A 26,188-nucleotide genomic window follows, 5' to 3' on the forward strand; every position below is an offset into this window, starting at 1 on the left:
CACCTCAAATCCATCCTCATTACCTGAGTATATTTGTTTTTCTTAGTTTTTGAATTGTATTTTATTTTGGCGGAGAAGCTTTTATTTTCTTGTTTCCTGTCTCCTCGTCATATCCTGTGTGTTCGCGCTGCCCTCCTCAGTTCGCGCCAAGCTGCGCTGGGGAGAGGTAAGCGTACAAAGCTGTCTTCTGTTTGTCTGTTAAAGTATTCAAAATGTCCTTAAAAGTATTTTTGCCAAACTCGCAAGTTTTTATATGTTGTTCCCCAACTGTTTTATGTTTAGCGCAGCACTGTACTGGGCACTTAATTCCCACGTTAAGGACATTTATTGAGTTTACCGTGCCAATGTGGTCATTTTTGTTCTTTTGATTTGTTAAGGTGTGTGTGGGAAAGCCAGAGCCCAAGAACTGGAGTGCTGATGCATTTTTTGTTTTAAACAGGTATGTGAGTTGTTTCAAAATGTTATCTGAATGTTAGATTAATGTATTTTGTATATTTTCAGTTTGAATTATAAAATATTGTAACTAGTGGGCAGATTATTTTTGTTTGGTCTTATTTTAATTGTCTTGACATTTTACTTTATTATTTATGAATGTCAGAGAATTTTGGTTGGTTTTACCACAGTCTGTCAGTTCGCGCCAAGCTGCGCTGGGGAGAGGTGTGTGTAGGAAAGCCAGAGCCCAAGAACTGGAGTGCTGATGCATTTTTTGTTTTAAACAGAATAAATCTGCCCTACTGCTGCAATACACCCCGGTGTCCTCGTCTGCTGGTTCCCTTTGCCGATTACACACAACGCAGAGTACATGTACAACAGATGAGTCAGATGAGAGCGGCTACAGTGGCTTGGCCACAGATGAGCAGCTTGGAATGAAATGTTGGTAATAAAATACCATACCAAGGAAGGACTTTATCCTCTTGACTGAAGGCGTGCATCCATCATCCTCCATCAGGTCAGCCTTTGTCATCCTTGTAATGATTTCCACTTTTCCATGGTCGACAGACACTCCATGGCCATCTATGATGTGCCCCAGAAATTTCACTGATGATCTCATAAAGTGACACTTCTTGGGGCTCAACTTGAGATTGTGCAGGCGAAGGCGTTGGAACACAACCTCTAACCTCTCCAGAGACTCTTTTTCACTCGAAGCAAAAACAAGGAGATCGTCCAGGTAGCACAACAAACTGCTAAAGTTCAGATCTCCAAATATGCTGAGCATCATTCTCATGAAAGAAGCAGGGCTGTTACACAGGCCTTGAGGCATTCTGTTATATTCGTACAACCCCATAGGAGTTGTGAATGCTGTGTATTTCTTGTCCTCCTCCGCCATAGGAATGTTGTAAAATCCTGACGTCAAATCCATAGTGCTGAAGTAAGTGTTGCCTCCAAGAGCAGCTAAGCAGTCGGACTGGTGTGGAAGTGGGTGCGCGTCTTTGAATGTCCTTGCATTTAGCCACCTGAAGTCTGTGCATATCCTCAGACTGCCATCCTTCTTCCAGACCAGCACAAGAGGAGAGGCGTATTCACTCACAGATTTCTTTATTATCTCCTGTTCCTCCATGTCAGATAAAACCTGGCGCAGTTTGAGATAATGAGCTGGTGGGATTCGGCGGTATGGAAGACGAAATGGTCTATCGTCAACAAGCCGAATGCGATGTACAAAACCTTCTGCCTTGCCACAATCTAGAGCATGCTTAGAAAAAACATCATTATATTTCTCAAGCAGCTCGACCAACTTGGTTTTCCCTGCATCATCAGTGTGGCATAAATCAATATTGAGGTCACCGAGCCCAACCTGCTGCAATCGCAGTTTCAGATCTGCGGACCTTTCTTTGATATGTCCCTTCTCTGGAGCAATGGTTTCAACCTGGCTGATGCCTTGAAAAACCTCAAAATCTTCAACCGCCAGGCAAGGGGACACGTCTGCCAACTTGCTGTTTCTTTTCAGCCTGATGGGCTTGTCTGATAGGTTGGCGACTTTTAAAGGGACCCACCTATCTCCCCATAAAGGAGTGATAATGCGAGCAACCATGATGTTGCGTGGCATCGACTTAGATGAGAGCGGCTACAGTGGTGCCGTGACCCGGATCCACACTGCTTCGGACAAGTTCATCGTGGTTCGTGAAGAGTGGATCAACGTCAGCTGGTCACCTGAGGTTGCTTGTTACATTAACACTGAATAGTGTGACAGAGTCAAACGTGGAATAGTGTTCCAGCAACAAAAACAGATATTGTGTATATATTTGGTTTTATGTAAAGAACTGTAAAAAAAAGAAAAAATTGAAAATGACTTATGTTAAAAATAAGGCAGACGAGGATAAATGTTCATTGAGTGGTATTAACTTCTCTGTGGGGAGAGGGAGAATGATTGAGGCTTTGCCTTTTACACCAGTTCGAAACACCAATGATGCAGGCTCTCCAGCCTTTTGTTCTACACGCGTAGTTGAGAATGCATCTTCTAGTATTGTGCATGATGGTGCGGTCTCGGACAATTCAGTTAGTGCTGACCCACCACTAAGTGACCTTATTACAAGCATTGCACAGCAAGTTGGACAGTCCATAATGGACCGTCTTAAAGGTGAATGTGGGGAAGGGAGTGTTATGGGTCTGCAATCTCAGGGCAGTGTGGGCCAATCACAAGGTGATCCCACTTACCTCAACTTGACTGGGGCAAAGCTAGTACTACAGCCAGATGTGAAGAACCTCCCATTTTCAGGGGAGATGGATCTGACAAAAACACTGTTGACGAGTGGGAAGAATTAATGAAAATCTATTTCAGAAAACGAGGCACACCCACCAATGAACAGTACTCGGAGATTCTCTCTAAGTTGATGGGAAGAGCTAAAGATATTGTGAGGATAACGCTGCGAAGCAGTCCTTCACTAAAGCCTCAGGAAAAACCAGATATTGTCTACAGCATTCTCAGACAACATTTCAGTGATGTGCCCTATTCATGTATGCCTATGGCCGATTTTTATAACACTGTGCCACTAGCAAGAGAAACACCTCTAGATTACTGGGTACGCTTGAACAAGGCAGTTGACGCAGCAGAAGAGGGCTTGAAGAGATTAGGACGGCATGTGGATAACCCTTGCCAAGAAGCAACTATGATGTTTGTGAAACATTGCCCAGACCCAGCGCTTGCTGCCATTTTGAAGTTCAAAGCACCAGACAAATGGACAGCCAGTGAAATTCAGGAGCACATTGATCGTTACCAAATTGAAACCAGAGAGCAGGCATTCTCCAGGTCAAGATATCCTAAACTAGCTACAGTTCATGCTCAAGCTCCTGTTTCTGACCAATTATCACCACCACCCTGTCACTTAAGAGACATTCCATCGCACCAAGAGACTGGTGCAGCAGCCCCGTCACATGGTAATGACAGCTGCATGAAAACTTTAATCAGTCTCCTTGAGCGTACTCTCTCACAGAACAGTCAGATTGCAGGCAGACAGAACTCACCCAGTCAAGTGCATCACAAAGCATGCAGGGTTTGTCAGTCTCGGGATCATTCTACCATCTCACACTGCAAAGAGAAACGCTTGTGTTTAGCATGCTTTGAACCAAATCATATTAAGCGAGACTGTCCCAACCGCTTATCTATCAGAGGTGAGCGTGGTCTCCAGCCACAAGATCCCCAGCATTTAAACTAGCTGGCCTGCATGGGATGAGGGGTGGTGTGGGCTCAAAAGAAAAAACCCTCAATAATAATGACATTGAACAGCAATATGAAATGGCATGTGCCGCAGCACCAGCTGGTGCTAGGGTGATAGCTCAGAACACACAACGAGTTGAGCCATTTGATGAACTGTTTTATACACCTGTGACTCTAAATAACAAGTTTCAGCTACAGGGGATGCTTGACTCTGGTTCCATGGCCTGCACACTGAGTGAGAAGGTGGAACAAACGATGCTGAATCAGAACTCACTTTCGGAACCTGTTCCCCTCTCTGAAGAAATTGTTCTCATTGGTTGTGGAGGGACACTCAGCAAGCCCCACTGCATGTATGAGGTGGAAATGAAACTGTATGGCGAGACATGTGTTGTCCCTGTGTTAGTAGTGCCAGGCCAAAGGGACGATTTAATCATTGGCACAAATGTCATAAGATTTCTCATGCATCAGCTGAAAATAACCAATGATTATTGGCGTTTAGTGTCCAGTCCCAGTCTTCTCCCAGAATGTGAACAGTTTCTCAACATGATGGCAAGCACTTCTCGGTGGAGAGGTGAAGAACTCCCAGAGAAGATTGGCACAGTTAAATTACAACAGTCTGTTACCCTACTGGCAAGGACTGAACATCTGGTGTGGGGTAAGCTGCCACATAACATTCCCATGTCTCCAGGGAGTACTGTAATCACTGAACCAACCTCATCTAAGTCGATGCCACGCAACATCATGGTTGCTCGCATTATCACTCCTTTATGGGAAGATAGGTGGGTCCCTTTAAAAGTCGCCAACCTATCAGACAAGCCCATCAGGCTGAAAAGAAACAGCAAGTTAGCAGACGTGTCCCCTTGCCTGGCGGTTAAAGATTTTGAGGTTTTTCAAGGCATCAGCCAGGTTGAAACCATTGCTCCAGAGAAGGGACATGTCAAAGAAAGGTCCGCAGATCTGAAACTGCGATTGCAGCAGGTTGGGCTCGGTGACCTCAATATTGATTTATGCCACACTGATGATGCAGGGAAAACCAAGTTGGTCGAGCTGCTTGAGAAATATAATGATGTTTTTTCTAAGCATGCTCTAGATTGTGGCAAGGCAGAAGGTTTTGTACATCGCATTCGGCTTGTTGACGATAGACCATTTCGTCTTCCATACCGCCGAATCCCACCAGCTCATTATCTCAAACTGCGCCAGGTTTTATCTGACATGGAGGAACAGGAGATAATAAAGAAATCTGTGAGTGAATACGCCTCTCCTCTTGTGCTGGTCTGGAAGAAGGATGGCAGTCTGAGGATATGCACAGACTTCAGGTGGCTAAATGCAAGGACATTCAAAGACGCGCACCCACTTCCACACCAGTCCGACTGCTTAGCTGCTCTTGGAGGCAACACTTACTTCAGCACTATGGATTTGACGTCAGGATTTTACAACATTCCTATGGCGGAGGAGGACAAGAAATACACAGCATTCACAACTCCTATGGGGTTGTACGAATATAACAGAATGCCTCAAGGCCTGTGTAACAGCCCTGCTTCTTTCATGAGAATGATGCTCAGCATATTTGGAGATCTGAACTTTAGCAGTTTGTTGTGCTACCTGGACGATCTCCTGGTTTTTGCTTCGAGTGAAAAAGAGTCTCTGGAGAGGTTAGAGGTTGTGTTCCAACGCCTTCGCCTGCACAATCTCAAGTTGAGCCCCAAGAAGTGTCACTTTATGAGATCATCAGTGAAATTTCTGGGGCACATCATAGATGGCCATGGAGTGTCTGTCGACCATGGAAAAGTGGAAATCATTACAAGGATGACAAAGGCTGACCTGATGGAGGATGATGGATGCACGCCTTCAGTCAAGAGGATAAAGTCCTTCCTTGGTATGGTATTTTATTACCAACATTTCATTCCAAGCTGCTCATCTGTGGCCAAGCCACTGTTTGCTCTAACTGCTGGACAGAAGAGGAAGGGCAAAACCAAAACAGCAACAAATGCGGGTTCTTACAGAAAACTGAGACCATCTGACTGGACAGTGGAGTGTGAAACAGCCTTTTTGAGTCTTAAAGAAAAGTTGTTGAATTGTGTTGTTCTTGCACACCCAGATTTTTCACAGCCTCTGATTTTGTCTATTGATGCTTCACTGGACGGACTTGGAGCTGTCTTGTCTCAAGTACCAGCTGGAGAAGAGAAGGCTCACCCCATTGCATTTGCCAGCAAGACACTGAGTAACTCCCAAAAGAAATACCCGGCACACAGGCTTGAATTCTTGGCTTTGAAATGGAGTATATGTGAGAAGTTCAGTCATTGGTTAAGAGGTCAAACATTCACGGTGTGGACTGATAACAATCCGCTCACCTACATCATGACAAAGCCAAGACTTGATGCTTGTGAGCAGCGTTGGGTTGCGAAGCTGGCACCCTTCTCTTTTGATCTGAAACACATACCTGGGTCCAAGAACACAGTGGCTGACGCACTCAGTAGGGATCCATTTGCAACAACTGTCAGTCATAGGATCATCACTGAGGGCTATTCTCGCCTCCTTATTGAAGCTGATAGTATTAGCCAAGATGGGGTCCAAGATGCTTTTCACCTAAAGGTCCAGAGCCAAAAAGTGAGGAAACCATCTTGTGGTGAACCAGAACTTCATTGTAGTTCGCAACCTTACCAGTGTGACGCAGTCAAGGCTCTTCTGGAGATGCATGACCAGTGGGATTTGGTTACTGAGACCCGTGCAGTAGCACTAATTCAGTCTGTCCAAGATTTGGGCATACCAGGGCAAGATTCGCTCCCTGTGTTCACTTTGGATGAATTACAACATGCCCAAAAGCTTGACTCGGATGTTTCCAAAATCTTGCCATTCATTATCCGAGAGAGGCGTCCATCCAGACGTGAAAGAGCAGGACTCAGCATAAGAGCTATGGTGTTCATTAAACAGTGGGAGAGGCTCAAGATCAAAAATGGAATCCTTTACAGAGTCACTCGGGATCCCCTCAGCAAACAGAAAAGACATCAGTTTGTTCTTCCTGATTGCCTCAAGGACAGAGCCTTGCAAGGCATTCATGACCTGGCTGGACATCAGGGGCAGGCACGGACTCTTCACCTGGCAAGGCAGAGATTTTTTTGGCCGAAGATGGATACTGATGTGAAGGAGTATGTCAAATGTTGCCAGAGGTGCATTCTTGCCAAAACACCAGAACCTTCTGCTAGAGCCCCTCTTAAAAGCATAAGAACCTTTGCTCCAATGGAGTTGGTGTGTTTGGACTTCTGGAGTGCGGAGGATAAAAAGCAAAACTCAGTGGACGTGCTTGTCCTGACTGACCACTTCACAAAGCTAGCCCACGCATTTCCATGCACCAATCAAACAGCAAAGCAGGTTGCTAAAAGGTTGTGGGACCGCGTATTTTGTGTGTATGGATTTCCTGAACGGATCTACTCAGATCAGGGAGCAAACTTTGAAAGTGAGCTCATTGCTGAATTGCTTCGACTGGCGGGAGTATCAAAGTCTCACACCACTGCATATCATCCCATGGGGAACGGGGGCACCGAGAGGTTCAACCGCACACTTGGCAGCATGCTGAGATCATTGCCACTCAGAGAGAAGAACAAATGGCCTGAACAAATACAAACATTGACTTTTGCATATAATGCAACAGTTCATGAGACTACAGGATTTGCTCCATTCCAACTCATGTTTGGTCGGGTTCCGAGGCTCCCTGTGGATGTGATCTTCAAACAGGTGTTGTGTGATCCGGTGACTACTGATTATAAGAACTATGCCAAAACACTTATGTCACATCTGTATGAAGCAGCTAGGATAGCTCAAGCACATGCTGTGGAAGAACAAGATAAACAGGCAGAAGGGTACAACAGAAAAGTGAAAGGTACCCATTTGAACATTGGAGCCAGGGTCCTGTTAGCAAACAAGGGTGAAAGAGGGAAGAAAAAGTTATCTGACAAGTGGAGTGCTAAAGTCTACACAGTTGTTGACAGGAATCTCCAAACTCACACATACAAGTTGGAGGACAAACAAGGTAACAAAAAAATTGTGCACAGAAATCTGATACTGGACATCAGCTTTCTACCCGTGGGAACACCCCAGGATGAGATCGCTGTTGTCGGGGCAGAGGAGGCGCAAGGCCTGTCGGACTCCTTTGATGCTTCGGAAGAGAGAAGTTTGGATGATAGAGATAATGCATGGGAGATGAGTAGATCGACGAACTGTGACAGCGATGTTTCTCTGGATCGAGAGGTGTCAGAACCAGGCTCCTCCGACCGGAGTCTTGTAACGCCTCACAGTGTGTTGGAACTCTCAGGTGAACATGCTGATAGTCATCTGGCAGAAGAAGAGTTACATACAGTGAGTCAAGTTCATTCTATGGACACAGAGGCTCTTCCTGTACATTCAGACGCCAACATGGACATGTGTCATCCCCCAGAGAATACTGACCAAGTCGTCAGGACTCGGGTGGGCAGGGTCAGCAAAAGGGTGAACAGACTCATTGAATCCATGGTTCAAAGACCTTTTGATTTTAGGGATTTAGCAAACTCTGTGAGCCAAAAATCCCAGTCCATTCTTACTTGGTTTTGAGTGAACTCATTTGTTTAGAGTCTTTATATGGACAGTTCAGCAATATAACTGTAATGGAATATTGTTTTCCTCAAATATACATCCGGTATTGTGTTTATGGGTTTAAAGTAGACACAGAATTATATGGTGTAAATGGCATCATATTGATCTGAGAAGGGCAGAGGCCTGATCAACCGTATGTTCCTTCGCAACCTGTTTTGTAGGTGGCTCTCAAGCTGAATGCTGTACTTGGTTATGGCAACCCTGTGTTAAATATTTATCAAATTTGTCAGTTTTTCTTGTATTAGGATTGCAAAATTTGGACTGACTTGGATTTTGGTGAAATATAGGAGGGGTGGATGTAGCAAGTGTGTAAAACTTAGTAAAAGTAAAAGTGTTATATTTCACCTCAAATCCATCCTCATTACCTGAGTATATTTGTTTTTCTTAGTTTTTGAATTGTATTTTATTTTGGCGGAGAAGCTTTTATTTTCTTGTTTCCTGTCTCCTCGTCATATCCTGTGTGTTCGCGCTGCCCTCCTCAGTTCGCGCCAAGCTGCGCTGGGGAGAGGTAAGCGTACAAAGCTGTCTTCTGTTTGTCTGTTAAAGTATTCAAAATGTCCTTAAAAGTATTTTTGCCAAACTCGCAAGTTTTTATATGTTGTTCCCCAACTGTTTTATGTTTAGCGCAGCACTGTACTGGGCACTTAATTCCCACGTTAAGGACATTTATTGAGTTTACCGTGCCAATGTGGTCATTTTTGTTCTTTTGATTTGTTAAGGTGTGTGTGGGAAAGCCAGAGCCCAAGAACTGGAGTGCTGATGCATTTTTTGTTTTAAACAGGTATGTGAGTTGTTTCAAAATGTTATCTGAATGTTAGATTAATGTATTTTGTATATTTTCAGTTTGAATTATAAAATATTGTAACTAGTGGGCAGATTATTTTTGTTTGGTCTTATTTTAATTGTCTTGACATTTTACTTTATTATTTATGAATGTCAGAGAATTTTGGTTGGTTTTACCACAGTCTGTCAGTTCGCGCCAAGCTGCGCTGGGGAGAGGTGTGTGTAGGAAAGCCAGAGCCCAAGAACTGGAGTGCTGATGCATTTTTTGTTTTAAACAGAATAAATCTGCCCTACTGCTGCAATACACCCCGGTGTCCTCGTCTGCTGGTTCCCTTTGCCGATTACACACAACGCAGAGTACATGTACAACAGATGAGTCAGATGAGAGCGGCTACAGGGACATGCTCATTTGAATGACCTCTATGCTTCAACAACCCATAAAAAGTTTCAAAACATGTAGTACATTTTTTTCGTTGTTTGCGATGTGCGAGCTTCTGTTTCATTTCTGGGCAGGGTCCATTCGGACCCCTGTCATCTACCTCCCCCAGGGTCAGCATCAACTGTGTCGTTTTTGCCTCGGTGGGGTTTGCTCAGACCTTGAGTCGGCATCATCTGTATCACTTCAGGCTGATACACACAAGGGTTAAGTGACAGGCTATGTTGTAATGAACCAGCTGTAGTATAGCAAAGACTAAGTGGGAAGAGATGAGCACAAGAGTGATCGACAGCGTTAAGACCCTCCTTCTTACGTCTTATACAGTCACAACATAATGATAACTTTAACCAATATGTTAAAAAACATTTTTTTAAAGTTACATACTGCAGCTTTACTGTTGTAGCTGATCTCCTGGTTTTGACATCACAGTGGGCGACCTCTGCCTTGTTACCCTACCAACCCAAGCAGAGCTAGACCCTTCATTAATTTAGTCAGCTGGTTTTACAGTGGCTGCTGGTAAAGAAAAATGTTTGTTTGTTGACATTTGCGCATCTCTTTGCTGTTATTTTCACGTTTATTAAATGCCAGACATGAGGAAGTATAAGTAGAAACACTGAAAAGGCTAGCAGCAGTTAATTTGCATAAAAGTGACAGAGCCCTACACAGTTCCTTCTGAAAGGAGCTCAAAATACGCCAAACTGAGCAGCTGAAATCTCATTTCAAGGATTTGTGCCAAAAATGTAAAGAACATTTTTATGTAGCCAATAAATCTATTCTAATTTATTTAAAAGGAAGCATAGCAGGTCCCTTTTAATAAAATGTTGTGGTACAATTTGAAGATGAAGCTTTTTTTAGAGTAATTCATAGTTCAGTTTTTATGACCAACATTTTGCAATCATTCATCCCTCCCTCTCTTCTGCTCATTCTGACTCCTCTCAAACGTCGAAGCAGCAGCTCAACTCCAAACTCTCCCTTGATCCCAAAAGGTGATCATAACAAATCAAAGTTAGCCTAAGTGGCTCCATGGTGGAGTAGTTTTCACATTGATCATCCAGGAGGAACTCATGGAATGTGATGTCAGAGGAATAAGTTGGCCCACCTTTTCCCTTTTTTAAAATATTTATAACCCACATTTACCTAATGCCTCCTATAACCAGACATCAGATAAACAACTTCCAATCTTTACAAAATCTATTTCTGGACATGATGTAATGACTGTAGGTGAAAAGTATTTCAATTTTTTTCTAAACGGAAGTAAAAAAATTATTTCTGATAAATCAGCACACCCCGAGATTTACTCTCACTTAAAATTGTTAAAGGTGTACAATTATGTAAGATTAATGTTTTGAACTTTACATTATGTTATAATCAAAAACATATCTGGGATGTTGCCTTGATTCTTTCACTCATTTATCCTCACTAGCTGAAAAATCATTTAATCTTCATTCAGCTGCACAAAACACCTGGTTGTACTTAGCCCCACCTTTAAGGCAAAGCTCCAGTTTCCAATCCTTTAAAGCAATATAAAAAAAACTGTAGTAAAATAAATGAATTTCTGATCAGGAGTTAGTCAGGACCCCTCCACATTTATCCTCACTTAAACTCATACATACAGTAGGTACATCACGTCAGTGGGAGAGAAAACACCTTGGGAAGATGAAAGAGCTTCCTGAAGCTTTTAGAAGAATGATTGTTTATGACTCTGGTGTGGGATGTAAAGAGGACTCACTGCAATCAGCCATTCCACTTTAAGGAAATTAGTTTACAAGTGGAAGATGTTGAAAACCATCCAGCCCTCTGGCCATCCAGTCAGGTTTCCCAAAACAGAGCACAGGTTGTCAAAATAAGTCTTAAAAAACCCAGAACTATGACAGGACCTGAAGCATGTTGTTGATGTTGTTAGTATGAAAATGCATATGATCTGAGATTGTCCAGGTTTGAAGGCCAGACTAAAGTTAGACAGAGAGCATAATCAGAAACCATGCAGGACTTCTGGAATAATGTCTTTGAACAGATAAGTCTAAAACGTATTTGTTTTAACACCTTGGCACAGAGCATGTGTAGGATAAACAGTCTAAGGAAAATAACCTCCCACCAGCTATGATGAATGGAGTTGGCAGTGTCATGGTGTGGGAAACTTTGCTGCAGCCCAGAGAGCGTGAATCCCATCAGGCTTCAGATATCTGGACATGTGAAACTGGGAGAACTGGGTCGATTCATCCAGACAGAACTGGGTAAGGTTTGTATCACTCTGCTTGCACACCTTTTCAGTTCAGGCCTTTGAGACAGACACTCACTCAACTTTGACCTTATTGTTCTTAAGCCACTTTGTACTTAATTGGCTGTTGTGATCTAATCTTTACCTCCTGGTTGATGTCTGAGATGTTCCTTCAATATTTCCACACCAATGTTCTTCTACATTTTGCCCTCTGCTATGTGAAGTGCACCAGTCCCTCCTGCTGCTCCCAAACAAAATGTAAAAGTTACTATGTGTAAACTTCTACATTTTAGCTTCATCTGACCATGGAACAATTTTAGTATAGTTGCAAGTTTATTCAATCAAATAATCAATTCTTCTTCTGCTGCTTCGTGTGAGAGGAGGGTGTGTGTGGAAGAGCGGAAGAAGAGTGAGAGAGCGAGTGATAGTATATTTTCTTTCTTTGGTTTTTTTTCTTACTGTTTTTCACTGGGTGTTTATGTTACTTATTTAGTTGTAATTTTGTGTTAGTTTTGTCACGTTGTAAGGGGGTTTTTGGGTTCGGGTGTGGCCGTCAGGCCGGCGTCTGAGGACACCATGGTGGTTGGTGGTGGGGCTTTCTCCACGCTGACACGGAAGAACGGCATCAAGGTGGGTGCTGGTTCTCCATGCAGCGTGGAGGAAGTGTGTTTGGCCATGGGTAAGGTGATCGGGCACGGGTCTATAAGGTCGGCAGCATGAATGAATGGAGCTGTTGTTTTGTTTGTAGAGAAAGTGGAGCAGGCTCAACAGTTGGTTTAGATGGGCGTTTCCGCCGGCTACCAAAGCAACGCTGTCTAACGTGCCTCCTTTCATCAGCGACGACTTTTTGATATAAGAACTGTCTAGGCACAGTAACGTGGTGTCACCACTTAAGAAAGTTCCGACGGGGTGCAAATCACCATTGCTGAAACACGCTGTGTTTCAGGAGACAACGTGTTTATGATTCTAAATCGTCGAGATGAGGAACTCAGTCCTGTTTGCCACGTCTTCAAATATGAAGTGTTTTTTTTTTGTAGTCAGGAGGGTCACATTGTAAAAATGTGTCCCCACAGGTCCGGGCCAGCCCTGTTGGTTTTGGCGAAGCAGCAGCCCACTGCTTCTGACTAGGGAACCCACCTAGTGAGGCTAGGGCAGCGGAGGGCCCGCTGCAGAAGAGCCAGCAGATGGTATTGTTGAAGCGTTAGTGGTGGACAGTGGTAAAACTTTGGAAATGGGAGAGACGGTGTACAGGGGGAGCAGGAGGAGGTGAAGGGCAACGAGGAGCATTTAGTGTGTGGAGATCAGGGAGGGAAAGGAGAGGTGGAGGTAGGTGGACAGAATGAAAGAAGGAACAGTGTAGAGTCGGCTTTTGGAGCTGGAGTGGAGGGAGGGATAGCTGAGGCAGAGGAGGAGATGGAGCTGGAGGCTTCTGCCCCGATAAAGAGGCGCAGTGAAAGAAAGAATGTGGTGATGCTGTGCAGGCCAGCAAACAGGTCAGCAAGCTGGCTGCAGAGAGGAAGGAGGTGTCGGACAGCAGCGACACTGAGAGCTGGTTCTCAGATACAAGTGAAGTATCCATGTCTCAATCTAGTATTAAAGAATCTTGATACCCTGCAGAATCTTTTAAAACCGTTTTAAAACAAACTAAAGGTTTTAGAGGAAGAAAATTGAAAGCTATTTTCCTAATTTACGATATTTTTTATTTCTCAGCTAGGCATAACATTAGGAACAAAGAGACATCAGGTTTAGGAGATCAATACATTTTTAGGTTAAAGAAAATAATGTCTAAAGTAAGAAAACAACTCTGATCAGAATGATGCACAGTAGCATTTTCTTAATATTTTTTATAGGGTTGTTGTGTGTGGGTTTTAGCTTCTTACCCAATATGGATTCTTTTAAAATAGCATCATTGAATCTTAACGGGGCGCAGGAGGCTGAAAAGCGTGCTTTAATTTACCAAACATTGAACCAAAAGAGAATTGACGTCCTGTACTTACAAGACACTCATAGCGATCATTTAACTGAAACAGACTGGGGTAGAGAGTGGAGGGGGGAGGTCATTTTAAGCCACGGCACCTCCCAGAATTCAGAGATGGGCTTCTTCTTCTCAAAAGCTTTCACTCCAAAGTCTACCGAAGTTGAACACATTGTTCAGGGGAGGTGTCTTTTAGTCAAAACAAAGTTTGATCATTTTAGCATGGTTTTTATTAGTATTTATGCTCCTAACACCAATGCAGAGAAAAAGTGTTTTTTTTTGACAAAATTGGGGAAAGGTTGGGTGATTGTGGGTCTGAGGATTATGTTTTTATAGGTGGGGATTTTAATTGTACTGAAAATGAGTTTTTAGATGCACAAACTCGGAGGACAAAAACCTCAGTGGAGAACTTTATACAAGCCTCTAATAAAGAAGAGGACTGGTGATCTACAATGGAGGGTACTTCACGGCGCCATCGCCACAAACTCGTTTTTATCAGTCATCAGGGGTTTTGAATGAGTGTCCTTTTTGCAGTTTGTCCGAGAGTGTGTTTCATGTTTTTATGGATTGTGTACGGTTATTCAATTTTTTAGATTTTTTTAAAGAGCATTTTTAGCCTCTTTGGCGTGGTTTTTACCAATTCCGTTTTTATCAATGGTGTATATACAGTACAGTCGAGCCACTAGTTTTAAATCCCGGATGTAAAATTATTTAATAGCCGAAGCCAAAATGGCTATTTACATAACTCGAAGGGACAAAATGCAGGCTAGACCTAAACTTGATGCTGTGGCTCTGTGGAAGGTGAACATCAAGGCCAGGTTGAGGTTGGAATTTTGCTTCCATACCATAGAGCCACCGGGAATTGGAAGGGTTTTTTTTTAGAACCGTGCGGTTTAATGTGTTGTGCACCATTTCTAATCAAGGAGAACTAAAATACAACAAGCTGTTATTGTAAATATTTATTGTGTTTTTAGTATCCTTGACCTGATTATGTAATGTTTTTATTGTTAAATTATTGTACAATAAATGTTTTGTTAAAAATAAAAAAAATAAAAATCTTCTTTGTAGTAGTAGTAGTCAATCAACAGTTAACTGCAATCACAGAAATTCAAAACCAAGTCAAAGAAAAATAATTCCTGATCAAAAATATGTAGAATGAATGAAGATATTCAGCTCATATGCGCCCATCATTACATGTTCATTACAAATAAACCATTTCCATTCTTCATGCTTTCAGTTTAGCAAATATTAAGAACCCCTCCTTGGGCTGCCACCTTATCGTGGTGGAGGGGTTTGAGTGCCCCAATGATCCTAGGAGCTATGCTGTCTGGGGCTTCATGCCCCTGGTAGGGTCACCCAAGACAGACAGGTCCTAGGTGAGGGACCAGACAAAGCGCAGCCCGAAGACCCCAATGATGAATAAAAACATTGGACTTGGCGTTCCCTCGCCCGGACGCGGGTCGCCGGGGCCCCACTCTGGAGCCAGGCCTGGAGGGGGGGCACGATGGCGAGCGCCTGGTGGCCGGGCTTTTACCCATGGAGCCCGGCCGGGCTCAGCCCGAAGAGGAAACATGGGTCCCCCCTCCCACGGGCCCACCACCCGTGAGAGGGGCCAAAGGGGTTGGGTGCAGTGTGTGATGGGTGGCGGCAGAGGGAGGGGACCCTGGCGGTCCGATCCTCGGTTGCAGAAGCTGCCTCTTGGGACGTGGAATGTCACCTCTCTGGTGGGGAAGGAGCCGGAGCTAGTGTTTGAGGTCGAGAGGTTCTGGCTAGAAATAGTCAGTCTCACCTCGACGCATGGCTCTGGTTCTGGAACCAGCCTCCTTGAGAGGGGCTGGACATACTTCCACTCTGGAGTTGCCCACGGTGAGAGGCATCGGGCAGGAGTGGGCATACTTGTTGCTCCCCATCTCGGCGTCTGTACGTTGGGGTTTACTCTGGTGAACGAGAGGGTAGCCTCCCTCCGCCTACGGGTGGGGGGACGGGTCCTGACTGTAGTTTGTGCTTACGGGCCGAACGACAGTTCAGATTACCCACCCTTTTTGGAGTCCTTAGAGGGGGTACTGGAGAGTGCTGCTCCTGAGGACTCCCTTGTTCTGCTGGGGGACTTCAACGCTCACGTGGGCAATGACAGTGAGACCTGGAGGGGCGTGGTTGGGAGGAACGGCCCCCCCGATCTGAACTCGAGCGGTGTTCTGTTGTTGGACTTCTGTGCTCGTATTGGATTGTCCATAACGAACACCATGTTCAGGCATAAGGGTGTCCATATGTGCACTTGGCACCAGGACACCCTAGGCCGCAGTTCGATGATCGACTTTGTCATTGTTTCATCGGATCTGCGGCCGTATGTCTTGGACACTCGGGTGAAGAGAGGTGCGGAGCTGTCCACTGACCACTACCTGGTGGTGAGTTGGCTCCGGTGGTGGGGGAGGAAGCCGGTCAGGCCTGGCAGGCCCAAATGTGTTGTGAGGGTCTGCTGGGAACGTCTGGCGGAATCCCCTGTGAGACGGAGCTTTAACTCCCATCTCCGGCAAAACTTCGAACACGTCCCGGGGGAGGTGGGGGACATGGAGTCTGAGTGGACTGTGTTCCGTGCCTCCATTGTCGAGGCGGCCGATCGGAGCTGTGGCCGCAAGGTTGTTGGTGCCTGTCGTGGCGGCAACCCTCGAACCCGTTGGTGGACACCTTTGGTGAGGGTTGCCGTCAGGCTGAAGAAAGAGTCCTACCGGGCCTTTTTGGCCTGTGGGACTCCGGAAGCAGCTGATGGGTACCAGCAGGCGAAGCGGCATGCAGCTCGGGTGGTTGCTGAGGCAAAAACTCGGGTGTGGGAAGAGTTTGGAGAGGCCATGGAGAAAGACTTCCGTACGGCTTCGAGGCGATTCTGGTCCACCATCCGGCGTCTCGGGGGGGGGAAGCAGTACGGCACCAACACTGTTTATAGTGGGGATGGTGTGCTGCTGACCTCTACTCGGGACATTGTGGGCCGGTGGGCAGAGTACTTCGAAGACCTCCTCAATCCCACCAACATCCCTTCCATTGAAGAAGCTGAGCCTGGGGACTCTGGGTTGGGCTCTCCGATGTCTGGGGACGAGGTCGCCGAGGTGGTTGAGAAGCTCCTCGGTGGCAAGGCTCCGGGGGTGGATGAGATCCGCCCGGAGTTCCTTAAGGCTCTGGATGTTGTAGGGTTGGGTTGGCTGACACGACTCTGCAATATTGCATGGACATCGGGGGCAGTTCCCCTGGATTGGCAGACCGGGGTGGCGGTCCCCCTGTTCAAAAAGGGGGACCGGAGGGTGTGCTCTAATTATAGAGGGGTCACACTCTTAAGCCTCCCTGGCAAGGTCTATTCAGGGGTCCTGGAGAGGAGGGTCAGTCGGATAGTCGAACCTCGGATTCAGGAAGAGCAGTGTGGTTTTCGTCCTGGTCGTGGAACACTGGACCAGCTCTACACCCTCGGCAGGGCGCTGGAGGGTGCATGGGAGTTCGCCCAACCAGTCTACATGTGTTTTGTGGACTTGGAGAAGGCGTTCGACCGTGTCCCTCGGGGAGCCCTGTGGGGGTTTCTCCGGGAGTATGGAGTACCGGGCCCTTTGATACGGGCTGTCAGGTCCCTGTATGACCGGTGTCAGAGCTTGGTCCGCATTGCCAGCAGTAAGTTGGGCTCGTTTCCGGTGAGAGTTGGACTCCGCCAGGGCTGCCCTTTGTCACCGATTCTGTTCATCACTTTCATGGACAGAATTTCTAGGCGCAGCTAAGGTGTTGAGGGGATCTGATTTGGTGGCCTTAGGATCTCATCTCTGCTTTTTGCAGACGATGTGGTCCTACTGGCCTCATCAGGTCATGATCTGCAGCTCTCGCTGGAGCAGTTTGCAGCCGAGTGTGAAGCGGCCGGGATGGGGATCAGTGCCTCCAAATCCGAGGCCATGGTCTTGAGCCGGAAAAGGGTAGAGTGCCTTCTCCGGGTTAAGGGGGGTGTCCTGCCCCAGGTGGAGGAGTTTAAGTATCTCGGGATCTTGTTCACGAATGGGGGAAGAAGGGAGCGGGAGATCAACAGGTGGAGTGGCGCAGCGTCTGCCGTCAAGCGGGCGCTGTACCGGTCCGTCGTGGTGAAGAGAGAGCTGAGCCATAAAGCGAAGCTCTCGATTTACCGGTCGATCTACGTTCCCACCCTCATCTATGGTCATTAGCTTTGGGTCATGACTGAAAGAACGAAATCGCGGATACAAGTGGCCGAAATGGGTTTTCTCCGTAGGGCGGCTGGGCTCTCCCTTAGAGATAGGGTGAGAAGCTCAGTCATCTGGGAGGGACTCAGAGTAGAGCCGCTGCTCCTTCACATCGAGAGGAGCCAGTTGAGGTGGCTTGGGCATCTGGTCAAGATGCCTCCTGGACAAGCGTCCAGGAGGCGCCTGTCCCTGGTGAGGTGTTCCGGGCACGTCCCACCCGGAGGAGGCCCCGGGGAAGACCCAGGACACGCTGGAGGGACTATGTCTCCCCCGGAAGAGCTAGAAGAAGTGGCTGGGGAGAGGGAAGTCTGGGCCTCCCTTATGAAGCTGCTACCCCCGCGACCCGACCTCGGATAAGCGGAAGAAGATGGATGGATGGAAATATTAAGAAAGTACACAGAATCAACAATTAAAATCCTGACAGACAAAAAGACCTGAAGGCTACGGAAGAGGATTAGGGCCACTTGGGAAAAAAAAGAATTCTGAGATTAAAGTCAGAAAGTCAGAATTCTTTTTTTTTTTTTCTTCGGTGGCCCTAATCCTCTTCCGTAGAAGGCCGACAGGAAGACAGGAAATGTTTCATCTGATTTAATTAAAAACAGTGAAGGGCAGTGCGTTATTTTATCGGTTTCAATAAGTTGTTTGAGCTGAATATGACCGAGTGGACTTACATTGAGTCACGGTTTTTTGCCCTATAACTGCTGATGCTAGAGTTTGTTTTCAGAGTGAATGCATTGACTGTATGCGATCTGCTGGGTTTCCTTACACTGAAAACGTTTTAACCTAATTTGAAGAATGACCTGAACTTAACACACTGTTTGGTAACAAGAATCAATTGGAATGTATGTGTGATTAACTTTAAATAACTTTTTTGTAAAGTGCCTCAAGATTAAATTTGTTGTGATTAAATGAACTTGTTGAATTTGTGATTAAATTTGTTTGCTCTTGGAGCAAACCTTTTCTGATGCTTTTATTGTGACAGGTGCTAACCGGAAGCAGTGTCAGTGATCACTTGTAGCTGAACGCCGGGGTCCTGCGGAGCTCCGTATCCGCTCATCGACTCAGCAGAGATAGGACGGGATCACTGGGGATACTTGACAACTTTCAGAGTCTGCTATGACATCTCGCAGGTAACACAGTATATTTATTCATTTTTATTTTTATTTCTGTTAAATCTCCTCAGCTTGAGCCTCCGGGCTGCTTTTTTTTACGAGCCGAGATAAGGCAGGCAGAGCCGGGGAACCTGAACTTTTTCCTGGCGCTCTTGTGGCTCCTCTAATCCACACACAGTGAAATGTATTCAGGAATATCCGCTATGTTTCAGTGGTTTTCTGACTTGCTGGCAGCAGCTGTACTTGTACCTTGTACCTGACTTACTGCGCTGACAGGCGTTATTTCTCGCAGCTTGCTGTCCAGATAAACGCTTTAAACCGAGTCGGTCCGCTGATAACGCGGTCTGGGTCCGTGTGTCGCAGAAAGCCTCGGTCCTCTGCGCCTCTTTGCTGCAGCATGTTTGGACTTATCGCAGTTTATTCGGTCGCTGTTACAGATTTCTAATGTCCAGCTTCTTTGCCTGGTGAGGAAACTGGATTGTTATGATTTTAGAAATCCAGACTCTGTCACAGAATAATTAATAAAATTTCTCTAAAGCTCATAAACCGTTGATTGTAATTTTAAAAAGTGTAATAACTGAAGGATAGTTTACCTAATCTCAATAAATAAATGACCACTTAAATCAGAAAATAAATAAAAATGAGACTGAATCAATTTTTTTCTTCTTAAATAAGTATGGATCATATTATGAAATTCTGAGGGTTAAGAACAATTATTCTTATTGTTAACAAACAAAAAATAATAGTTATAACAAAACATACTTTTTTTTTTAAATATACAACACAGACAAGTTTTTTTGCTGTTCTTTGGTTTCTAAGTTATTTCTGACTTTTGTTTACCAAAAATATTTCCAAAAGGGCAAATTTGTTTTTTCTGCAGAGGTAAAAGTTTAAGAACGTCTGACAAAGACGTTTCTTTACAGATCCATCCAAACTTACGCTCTCAGTCTCCCTGGGGTCCCTTTAAAAGTCAAACATGAAATCTTGGGTTCACTTTTGAGCTGGGAATCAACCCATCACTACTTCAGTTGTTTTTAAACTGCAGTTTCCTGTATTTCTACCTTAAAAATATGAGATTGTTGTTTAAACCACCAGACTCTCACCACCAGAGCAAGCCCAAGGAATAACCAAGCTGTCGGCCCCACCCAGGGGCCTCTACTTCCTGCACAAAATGTAGAAATACAAACTTCACTGTGACATTAAAAGGACATTTTGAACTAATTTAAAATTCATCTCAATGTAACGTTTTTAATCATTTGGGATATAAGCAGAACTAACCAGTGCTCAGGCTGGAATCATACATTACAGTGTCGGTGTGTGCAGTGTATGTTTAATGTTTCAGGTGTGAATGATGCTTCATATTCATACCAAATATAGCCTTCAGAATGAACTTTAACATCTCTAAATGTTCACATCAGGTCTATTTGTCTAGTAGTTGAGATTACAAGACTTCTGGAGAATTAAGTCATGATTGGTAAAATAATAATGTCCAAACAAAATGTGTAAGAAGCGGAACTTTTAGCAGTTGTACACAAATGAATTCATTTCCTGAAAGTTTGCAGCCCTAATGCAAAAACATATTTATATGTTCATGTGACAAAATAAGACGATACATTTGAACCATTTCTATTCACAGGTCAGATTCACCTATTGGTTAATTTTCTGTGGAAAATTTAACTTAGAGACGCAAGATATTGAGTTAACCTAAAGTTGATTGATCTTATTGATTGACTAGCAATTAGAGAGAAGATGCTGTTTTAACCTGGATTTCCTGGAACCGCTAGTGAACAGAAGCACATGATAGTAAGTTATATATGAAGTACTGTATTTTTCGGACTGTCCACCTTATTCCTGGGAGGTTTACTGTGGAAACGATTATGGGTTTTGCTTCCGGCGCCCACCAGAAGTAGCAGTATTTCACTGTAATTTGTAGGGGTTTTTTGCTAATTTATATTCATGATAGAAGTTACATTTCTCTTTTCTGGTATAGTACAATATTTAGTAAATATTTAGTATTTAGTTTACGGACAAGCTGTCTGCTATCAGAGAGCTGCTCAGTACAGAGGATTGTAATTGTGAGTTTAATCATGGGGAGCTACAGGAACACACCAATAAGTTTTATAACACAATGACCGTGAATTAGCAGCGCTGCTAGCAGCTCGTTTCTCTGAAGAACTGACAGTAAGACGAGAAAAGCAGCGAAGCTGGTCAAAGATCTGAGCTGTAGGTTTGCGCCGACAGTATAAAACAGCAGAACAACATAATATTAGCTTAGCTTGGTGTGATGTGAATTAGATTTTTCATTTGAATTTAAAAAATAATAAAGTTCATGAAGTGGCTGCAGTAAGTGTGTTTTATTGTTATGTATGGGCCAGCAATAAATTTCTATAAGACAAAATAAAATATCTGGGATTATTTAGTCCATCAGAACCGTTACTGACTGTCGCTGCAAATCAGCGGAGAAATGACCGCAGCTGCTGCGTTCAGACCGTAATACAGAGAATCTCCCCACTGGACTGCTAGAACCAAACCAAATCATACATTAAACTGTTATAGAGAGCAACTTGACACTGGAAAGAGTCCTAAGATACCTTTGTTTTATCAGACCAAGTTTTATTTGTGGCTGCAGCAGCAAGTGGGTTTTGAACGTGGTCCCGAAACAAAAAGGTAGGCCTGTCACGATAGCAAATTTTGCTCAATGATTAATTGTCTCAAAAATTATTGTGATGAACGATAATGTTGTGGATAGGTGAGAGGCGGGATTACGTGGTGTTATTAGTGATTGTAGATCACCTGTTGCGGACCTTGTGACTTTAGTGAGTGGGTGATGGGGGAGGTTTACTTTTTTGCTGACCGCCTTATGCTAGTATGGTTTTCTGTCCTTGATCACTGTTGAAACCTGCGGATCCGGTTTTAATGCTCTTTTGGACACTGTTCTGGGATATTGACAATATGACAAAATAAAACCATCTTAACTGCATCCTGGAATGGCGTTTTTGATCAGCTGGCGTTTTTGATCAACAAGGATTCCCCTATTCAGCTGCTCGGCGACTTTGTTTGACAGTCGCTAATAGATAATATTGTTTGAAGACCGTTTTACACTGATTTAATGGAAATTACGTAATAATGCATGCGATTTCCTGCCAAAGATAGATACACTTTATTTTCAAAAGAATACTAAACACTGGAGCTGATAAACAAAATAAACAAAACAACCGAAACAAAAATAAAATGGATTCTCAGTCTCCATTAACAAAAAATATACTTGAATAAAAACTAAACAACATAAAGCCAAAGTGGAAATAAATACTGCATTCAACCAAAAGATTATGAAGTCTGTATACTATGTTGCCCTTCAGTAATAATTAGATTTAAATAGAGAAGATGGGCACATCGACTACCTGATGCAATAGTTCACACTATATGATGTTTTGCTCCTATTTTTCCCCTTACAACAATCTTAGAATGTTGGTCTTTCTAAGATTGTGTGGTGTGTTACGGTAGATCGTTGTTGCCGCTTCGATCTAAATCAGAGGTTTTCCCCACTGGGATCTTAACGCAGCCTGTTGAATGTGACAGGTAGCCAATCAGAAAGCGTGGATTCTCCTCTGCGCTTTCTGAGGGGAAATTATGGAGGAGAATCCCAAACAGCTGACAACCTGAAGTCCAGCAGACATTGGAGATGATATGTGGAAACAACATTAATGTTTATTTAACATGAAAAGAATATAGAAATGACAAGAGGAGGAGTTGGAGCAAAATTGCTACCGCAGTTGATAAACCCGGTGACTTTTCAGCTGTTCTTTGTTAACGTGACATAAATAGGTTCTAATGATTTTCATTCAGTCAGGACTTTACGCTGACACTAGCCACATGTATTGCAGGTAGATTGTAGTAAAGCATTGATTAATGCCTGGTTTTAAAATTAGTTCACTGAACTTGTAGCCATTATTTTGTGCCCATTGTTGGACACCACACGGTACGATCGAACCGATATACCTAGGATTTCTGTCGGCTAATGTGTGGTCTGTCAGGATTTGAAAATGGGCCGACAATCGGCCGACAGCTCTAAGATCTTGTAGTGTGCGCTGGGCTTTACACTAAGGAAATGAGGAAGGAGGGTCAGTGGAGAGCACCGGAGTTGAGCCTTTTTTCATTCGGTGTCATCAACAGAAAGAGAAAAAGGCCAGAAAAGACAACAATGCCGATAATTAAAATGACGTCGATAGTTTTAATTTATCATACGATTAATTGATTTACCGTTTATCGCGACAGGCCTACAAAAAGGCAGAGTTTCTGTGGTAAGTGGTAGTTTTCATCACCTACCAACAGATAAGGAAACAAAAAGAATTTGGCTAAAAATTCTAAACTTGAACAGAGAACCCAAAATGCTTTATGTGTGCTTATTTCATTGTGTGGATAAAAAAGCCATAGGAAGAAAACCCGCATCTGTATCCAAAGCAGCTGAGTCAGTGAAGTAGCTAGAAATGCCAGTGCGGGTTATTTGCGGCCATTTCTTCGCATCACCATCCCTCCCCACAATAGCTGGAGGTAGCAGTAAAACAATATTGCTGCATTTATGCTGTGATAGCTGGTGTTCGCACATATTTTATAGCCCAAAAGCTCTGATGAAAGCCTGTTAGGGAGTTGCTAACATGTCAACAAATGGCGGTTCCGGAAGTCGCGGCCATAAATCACGCAAAGGCTCATGGGGGCTCGGAATTTGGTGGATAAGCCGCTACTTTTTTCCCACACTTTGAACCTTTCGGCTTATAGCCTGGTGAGGCTTTTCTGTGGATTTTTCTTCAACCAGCAGGAAGTGAATCATTGGAAGTAAACATTGGAAATCAAAGAAGAAAGTGCTAATTTTTATTTAGAACACTCACATGCTAGCAGCAGGCACGACAGAGAAATTTCTTCAAACTCATACCCCCTCATCATGGAAACAACACGAAGAAGTTGATATGATGCAGCTTTTAAGTTGAGGGCTATCGATCTGGTAGTACAGGAGGGAAATAGAGCCGCTGCTGCTCAGCGTGAACCATGGTTCGGCGTTGGAGACGGAAGGCTGCGTAATAGCAGATTTACTAAGAATGCAGCACTCTGCTGCGTTCTTAGTAAATCTGCTAAAAACTGAAAAACTGAGCGCAACGGAGATACCAGCTGCTTAAAGCCCGGTGAGGCTTATATATGTAGGTTGTTTCCAGTTTTTAAAAAAAAAACTTTGTAGGTGCGGCTTATAGTGAGGTGCGCTCCATAGTCCGGAAAATACGGTAGTAATAACTCCATCCTGGAGTCGTCTCTTGTCCCCTGCTGCTGATTTGCACTTTAGAAAACGCAGTGTTAGCAGTTGCAGAGTTTACAGTTGAAACAAACTGTCCACTGATATATGGGCGGAAAATGTGTTGGACATGCAGTTCTTCTGTACCTGTTGGGTACAGAAGAAAAAAGAAACATCCAGTTTTATAATGGTATAAAACCATTATAATGTGAATTCTTGTTTCTGTTTTTGTCAGAACAAAAATTCTTGAAACTCTGGACAGTATTTTCCACAAATAGCAGCTCACAAAACTTTTGCTTTTGCTCATGCTTATGAAAAGATGCTGCAAAACTCAATCATCTACAAAACTGTTTGGCATGTTTGTAATGGAAACATGTTGCTCTATGAAGAGCAGAACAGCTAAAGAAATAATGTTTCTCACAGTAGTTGGATAGAGACGTACAGATAAAACTAACAGTAATAATCAATTTATTGGAATATCTCAGCATGAGAAGGAATAATTATTCCCTTTATACTTTTAAATGAAAGCACCTGGATCATATATTTTTATATAGCTATATATTGTGATAAAACTAAACTTTTTTTTTTTATTATTAAAAAAAATTAGAAAGTGGCCCCTACAAAAGATTGAGGACATTTGTGTATTTTGTGTTTTACTTCTTAAGGAAAGCTCAATAAAAAAGTTTTCTCCTCTTATAAGTAGAGCTGTGGGCCACTGGCTGAAAAAATAGTTTTTCCTTTCCTGAGACAATGACGTGTTTTACTCATACGTGACATATCACCTCGTTCATGACCTTTTTAAGGTAATTGTTGGAGGAGACGGAATATAGTTCAGTCTGAAACTCTCATCATAAAAATGAGTTCAGTTCAGTAGATTTTTCTGAGAATCACTGAGAATGGAGGCGCAGGTTTCCTGAGGACCCAGCACCTACAGCAGACCAACATCAGACAGACTCTGAAGGAAACACAGAGTTCAAGTTGAAGATGTTTTTAGTTTCCATGGCTAATGGTTGGTTGGAGAATGTTCGACTGTTGCTCTGTGGCTCGCTTCGTACTTCCTGAGCTGAGATACCGCAGGGGAAGCAGACGCCGAGTCTCAGTCACTTTTCAGCCTTTATGAAATTTACCTCCATGATCTCTTCACTCAGAATGGACTTACACACACCGGAGTGTGTCATCTCCTTTCTTTACTCTGTATTTTGTCACTTTACATATTCTGTAAATTAAAAATAGCCACTACATTCTAGAGTATGGATATATGAATACATACAGAGCAATTAGTAAGTCTAACTTGATTTAGAAACTATTAATGCCACATAAAAATATATGTGCTTGTTAATTCACAAAAATAAAACCATTTTTGGAATAGGTATTGATGAAATTACCCAATGAGGAATATTTAGTCTCAGTTTTATGATGTTTTTGATAGAACATTTCAGAGTTTTGCAACAGCAGGACAGGAGGGCTATGGAGGAGATTAAAATAAAATTAAAATTGCACAAATTTTTAATCAGTGATCACAAACTAATCTCTTGTAAATTATGCAGTACAAGGATTTTCTAATAAAGTCAGTAGCATGTGGTGTTGCATATGTAAACAGATTATTTGTAAATCAGCTTTAATATTTATGTGTTTTTTTTAGACTTGCACCATTAAGGCGACACTGATGTCTGGTTTCCTTTACAGTGAGACCTTCAGGCGTCTTTCTATGATACATAAACTATTTTTAATACGCTGGCTTGGTTGGATAAATAAATGTAAAGATAAGATCTGTTGTAGGTTGTGTATGATTCAACAGAAGATGAAAGGATTCTGAAACTTTTATCTGATTTTCACCCAAACTCCAAACAAAGTACACTGCTCAAAAAAATAAAGGGAACAC

At 43.6% G+C, this 26,188-nt stretch overlaps 1 protein-coding gene and 1 long non-coding RNA gene across 2 annotated transcripts in view; both read left to right on the forward strand.

Annotated features, from left to right (window-relative positions):
• Positions 1-398: 398 nt before the first annotated feature.
• LOC111609954 lies at positions 399-745 on the forward strand. Its single transcript, XR_002753418.1, has 2 exons — positions 399-439; positions 658-745. It is a non-coding gene; the product is annotated as an uncharacterized LOC111609954 (long non-coding RNA).
• A 17,746-nt stretch (positions 746-18,491) lies between these two features.
• The window catches only part of LOC102223330 (tyrosine-protein phosphatase non-receptor type 11-like), a 54,458-nt gene continuing 46,761 nt past the window's right edge, over positions 18,492-26,188 (forward strand). The window contains exon 1 of the mRNA XM_023334590.1: positions 18,492-19,043. Coding sequence (XP_023190358.1) covers positions 19,030-19,043 — 14 coding nt within the window. The 5' untranslated portion in view covers positions 18,492-19,029. The remainder of the gene's footprint in view (positions 19,044-26,188) is intronic.

This window comes from Xiphophorus maculatus, chromosome 1, assembly GCF_002775205.1.
Source record: "Xiphophorus maculatus strain JP 163 A chromosome 1, X_maculatus-5.0-male, whole genome shotgun sequence".
NCBI lineage: Eukaryota > Metazoa > Chordata > Actinopteri > Cyprinodontiformes > Poeciliidae > Xiphophorus > Xiphophorus maculatus.